This window comes from Alosa sapidissima, chromosome 20, assembly GCF_018492685.1.
Source record: "Alosa sapidissima isolate fAloSap1 chromosome 20, fAloSap1.pri, whole genome shotgun sequence".
NCBI classification, from domain to species: domain Eukaryota; kingdom Metazoa; phylum Chordata; class Actinopteri; order Clupeiformes; family Clupeidae; genus Alosa; species Alosa sapidissima.
In genome coordinates this window covers 20,679,383-20,685,382 of record NC_055976.1, presented here as the reverse complement: position 1 = coordinate 20,685,382, position 6,000 = coordinate 20,679,383, and the positions used below count along the sequence as shown (strand labels likewise).

The window sequence follows — 6,000 nt, the reverse complement described above, 5'->3', positions numbered from 1 at the left end:
TTATATAAAACATTGTCTTTTCTTCACCTTTTGATTTGAATGACCAGTGGTATGTCAGACAAAAAGTAGGCCACAAACTGAGGTGGTATGTTCTGAAGTGCCTCTGGAATAGTTGCCATCATTCGCATCACCGTGGCAAGATCAGGGGCATTAACCCCCCCCCCCCAACACATACATACACACACAAACACACACACACACAAACACACACACACAGACACACACACACACACACACAAACACACACACACACACACACAAACACACAAACACACACACACACACACACACACACACACACACACACACACACAAACACACACAGACACACATCACTCTTTTCCTGTTGCGCCACGGTGGCATCCCACGCTGGTGTCAGTCAAGGTTGACCTGCCACTCTGCATTTAACACACGTGTCATGCATGCATGCATGCCGTCTCCCAAGGCACTACCACACATGTCAAAGCATTTAAGTGCTGTCATTCCGGCAGACGATTCGTAAGACACTAGACAAACGCAAAGCTTTTGATCTGAGGAGTGCGGCACACAACGTTTTTCTGGATGTTCTCTGGATGTCTGGATAGAAAGAGTGAACATTTAATTTGTATATTTTTCATAACATTAATATTTAATTTTAATAACATTTAACCCACGAATCAACTATGATATTCAGATTAGATGAAATTAAATATTATTATCTTTGTTTCATACATTAACATAGACCGTTAGTAAGAAATTAGTTGGTGTAAAAAGAAATTACATCTGTGGTTATCATCAAAAGTAAAGTTTGAGAAAGTTTAAGATGAGAGGGCATTTTGAAAACAGGCAATGCTGTATTCAAGCATAGTAAAAAGTGTCTTGTTTGCAAACTATGCACAAGGTTGTCCTGTATAAAGGAACTGTTTCTTTAGACCTTTGAGTACCTTAGCATCAGAACCGTTTCTTTATACCTTTGAGTACCTTACCATCAGAAGAATGTGGCCTTTGGACTCCCACCACATTCCAGAACATCTAGGCTGTTAAGGACACACTGCCATCTTGTGTTCAATGGTGTTGATTGAAAATCACCACTCTTTCCCAGATCCACTGAATTATTCAATTCCCCACACAGACACTCTCTTGCCTCAATCATGTCTGCCAATTGATCTGGTCAGAGTTGGCCATTAAAAAAAGAACTATAGTGCAAGGTCACTCATAATTTCATATGAACAATTTTATGTAATTGATGATCTCGGCTGCTTCAAGCAGTTCAAACCATGAGCCCCTCTTGGTTTAGAGGTTAATTAGATTCTTGAAGCGTGATATTAAAGGAGTCCCTTTGCAATTAGTGTGCTTTAGGGCATCGGTGGCCATAAAACATGGATCTCAAACATCTGTCTCACTGGCAGGAGCAAGCCTCCGATGTATCGAATGGACCGGGTAGTCTGTCATGCACCGGCAATGTGACCCCTGGACCTTGACGAGATGGAAGACAAATGTTGCAATTAAACTTTGTAAAACACAGGCTTTGTCAGCATCGTAAATGTGTCTCTCAAAATAGAATAGGGTATCAAAGAGTCTGCTTGGGCAGACGTTTGTTTACTTAACTTCTTGGAGGGAGATGGAGAGAGAGAGCAAGTGAGAGAGAGAGAGAGAGAGAGAGCGAGGTCCTTATATCTCGGAGCTGTTTTGAAACAGAAGGCAGAACATCTGTGAGGCTCCTGTTCATATTTCCCCAGTTCATCTCAAACTGTGCACAAGCTTTGAGAGTACACATCAGCATTCTGTAAGAGTTTTGGTGGGAAGAAAAGTACTTTCAAACTCTGCCCTCCTCAAACTTCTCACAAGTGACCCCCACCGCAGTGAAAGCCAAAATCCTCTATCAAGGACATTTGATAACAAGAAAGGAAAGACCTTTCAAGAGAGAATTTTTACATATTTGAGACAAGTTTCTAAGCCTGCTGACGTGACGGAATAGTTTGACTGACTGTTAAAGCAAACCGATTCAGTGTTCGTTTAATTAATTAATTAATTAATTAATTAATTAATTTTAAAGTTCAATTATTTTAAAAGTGTTTTAAAAGTCCTTGAGAGGGGAGAAATGTTTCTCTCTCAGACTTAAGAGCAGAGGGTCGTCTCCTGGGAGTGTGGCTTTTACCGTCGGTGCTGCACAAAGAAATAAACTTCAGACAAGTTTCCTCCTCCTCCCAGTCCTCTGTCCGACACTTCATCCCCTGGTCGCTTAGAGACCTCACTGAGAATGATGTGCATTAATTGTGCTCATGAGGAACCAAATCCCCTTGGTGCTAACCTCTACAGCCCACCAATAAGAACCAAGTTCTCAGAACTTCACTAGTCAGACGGTTCTGGAAACCCATCTGTGTGCTGTGGTTAAATTCACTTCTCAACTGTTTACTGTTTACATTAAAACTATTTTGCTTTCCACTGGCATCAAATAAGTTTTATGTTATCTGTTTTGAAGTTTGTTGTCTGCTAAATGTTAAATAATGTAAAATGTATTTTTTGTTCAGGACTAAAGTAGCTCTAGGGAAATGAATGCAGCATTATTTGCAATTATTTTCAATAGAGGTATAACTGAGATGAGTCACCCAATTCATATAAATAGTTTATTATAAAAAGAAATAATGAAACTCTGCAACTTTACATATGACTGCATTCCACAATTGGTGATTCCTGTATAAAATGAGTTGGAGCTTTGAGAATCACAACCATATATAGAATTGTCTACATTGTATGTCCAACTGTCATAACTGTATTTCAAATGTCATTACAAAATCAAGACATATACAATAATCAAGACAAAATCAAGACATATACAACAGTTCATAGAGCACAAGTTACCACAAATAAGATCAATACGTATATACAAAATCTGTTTATATTTTAAATGATACCAAATTATACATTACATCTGACTCTTGTTTACAAACTACTTATGATTTCTTGATAAACTGAAACAAATCACAATTTTAAGTGACTAAAAACTGTGATCTGCTGGGGACCTGCCAGTCAAGTAATCACAGGCTTTATCTTACAATCACAGTGCCCACTACGGGAAGGGGTTACAGAGACGGCAAATTTGAAAAGGTCAAACAAGAGCACCGAACACCAACTTCATTGATCTGTCATAGCGAAAACTGTACCTTGTCTCAATCTGCTTGTTCAGTGAGGTTCTTAATGCTACACACCAATAATATTAAAGATAGCAAACTGTTACTGACTATAGGGTTCCAAGAGTTCATCATGGATAAATAATGATGAAAAAACAACAGTCATCACACATTAGTATTACTTTGTGTGAGTGGTCTTTTGTGACTGGAAAGACCATCCATCTGAACTCTCACTGTCACTCAACATGGAATCACAGTCCTCACCGTAGGCCGACACGTCGGAGCATGACCGCATGGGCAAACAAATGTCACCATCATCTTGTCCCAGGCATTCGGAGTGGCGGTCTTGACCGTTAAAATCAGACGGTCCTGATACTGAGCCCTGAGGCACTATTTGAGTCAAAGGAGTGGTAAGTCTTGCTCTGTGGATGAGACAATGTGCTTTCACCGGGCAATTAGAAGACTGACTGTCTGCAGATGGGTGAGTGTCTCTACAGGGCAGCATAGGACTATAACTCTCAGGAAGTCTTAGGACAGGGGGCAGATGGACAGGGGGCAGATGGACATCTGCGGGGTATTGTAAGGCAGAGGTAAATTCGCTTTCGATGTCTAAGCCGGAGGTGAGGTAATCTGTGTCGATGCTGGTGGGCTTGATGTAGCCAGGAGGAGGGGTTTGTACAGAGTCATTGTGTAGGAGGCCCTGGACATGACACAGCTGCATGCTGGGTATCCAATCAGAGATGTCCCAGTGATAGCCTGTGGGATTGACAAAAGGTAAAACCAATGAAATGTCCTTACACCTCCTGCAGTTGTCATTATAATGCAATATGTAGATGAATGTATCTTAAATGAGTCTTGACTATCTTCATGCACTCTTGTCAGCATAGTGTCTGCCACACACACACACACACACACACACCACACACACACACACCACACACACACACACACACACACACACACACACACATACACATTTTCGGTTATTAGGGTAACTGACAGTCAATGCTTATTGTTGGAGACTATTCCAGCTGCCATGAGAAGGGGTTTTGAAGATCACAACTTCAGGATAATTAGAGATTTATCAGCAATGCTTTGAAATAGCTTGTTAAATCTCCCCCATGCTTAATAACATTAAACTTCAAGGCGCTGGTGGGATCTCAACAAATGCAATGGGAGCATGCAACATAGAGAGAGAGAGAGAGAGAAAGAGAGAGAGAAGGGGGGTTATTTACTGGGAAGCGTTTAATTTTCAGAGTTGTCAAACGTCACTGCATTCGTAACACCATACAAAGTTGTGTGTGTGTTGTGATGAGAAGGTAAAAACCAGACAAACTCATCCGGGAGTCACCTTAGGAATTTACGTGGTCATGGAACTCCTGAGATTTATATGACGGAAAGCATCAAAAGAGAGGAAGAACAGTTTAACACAAAGAGTTTACACCTCAAACTCCCCTCTCCTGCCACACTCTAAAGACACCTGGGGTTGTAGGAACTTAAGCAAACTAACACTGTTAATCTTTAAGGACTACTAAATAATGTAGCCTGTTACGAGAAGGACACATCTAAAAAAAAAAATAATATTCAAATATGACCATTGTACAATCTAAAAACAATACCTTTTTCCTCACTATGTCAACCACATGACTTGACAAGGTGTATAACAACCGCTATGAGGGCTGACAAAAGGAGAGGAAGAGGGATTAAGACAAAGACATTAATCATAACATCAGACAGAACGAAAGATAGATGTTTTTGGGAAGCCTGAGATGAATGCAACATATATTTTTCGAACAAAGATATGAATTCTGTGCTACATGCCAACAAGGTCACACTTATAATAATAAGGTCTACAAAGCACTAAACTTGGGACATCATAGTCGCAATGCGTCATGGCGGGATAAACAATGATGAAATACCGCATGAGAAAGTGACATACAGGGACAACTCATACTGGGGACATGAAGTGATGCGAGTTGAAAGAGGCCTTTTTGGCACAGACAGAGATGCACTTATTTGCCCAAATGACTCCTCATCAGAATAGGTGAAGGAAGCTTTAACTCTGTGAGGGACTGAACACTGCTACAGATTTCAAATGATCTGACCTTTTAAAAATAGTAAAAAAAGAGTATATATATAATATTAAAATACACAATATGGCTTGAGCTTCCTTTTTTTCAGGATATTTTTAGGACATTGACAGTGACAGCTGTTTCATTATTGATTCTTGATCTTGGCCTCAATCAGCAGTGCCTGCTCTGCATGACATGTCATCAGGTACATCAGCATAGCTAACGAGGTGATAGTGCCATAACACAACACAGTGTCACATTCTGAGTGTTAATTGAGCAGTTTTACAGAATGCTAAAAAGGCCTCCTCAGCAGACAATCACGGGGGACTAATGACTACATTAATCTCTAATGAACACAAAACATGGTAAATCCCACTTACAGTTGGGCCCTTACCATACCCTGACCGGGGTCTGGAGATTGATTTAATCCAAATAGGGGCTGAGGTCGTAGCAGGGGGGAAAAGACACAGTCAAATACCTCACAGCCATTGCACACACACTGTACACACACAAGCCCTGCGATAAACGCTTCGTTGGAGAGCGACCGGTTTGGCAGACACTGGAGAGCTCATAAAAGCACAACTTTAAGTCTTTTACAGCCTACAGCGCCCTACATGCCCAGAATATATATTTTTTTAGTCTGAGGCATCTCACAGTGACTCAGACAGTCAATCAGAGTAGCTGTTGAGAGAGGAACAGACTAAGGCTGAGGATAAAGACTAAAGGGAACCAGTGCAAAGCCAGGGATTGTAGAACTCAGACTATTTTATGTTGTTGTCTGAGCTGCTGCAAAAGGATCTTGACTTGAGGTTGCTTTC

The 6,000-nt window shown here is 40.8% G+C and overlaps 1 protein-coding gene across 3 annotated transcripts in view; it reads right to left on the bottom strand.

Moving 5' to 3' along the window:
- Nucleotides 1-2,592: 2,592 nt before the first annotated feature.
- LOC121694398 (protocadherin Fat 1-like) overlaps nt 2,593-6,000 on the bottom strand; it is a 35,048-nt gene continuing 31,640 nt past the window's right edge. For 2 of the 3 annotated variants that reach the window (XM_042074550.1, XM_042074551.1), the window contains one exon: nt 2,593-3,866. In XM_042074550.1, the coding sequence (XP_041930484.1) occupies nt 3,289-3,866 (578 nt within the window). In that variant the 3' untranslated portion in view covers nt 2,593-3,288. Of the gene's footprint in view, nt 3,867-4,461; nt 4,490-5,562; nt 5,622-6,000 lie in introns of all 3 variants that reach the window. The other variant, XM_042074552.1, reaches the window with a different exon arrangement.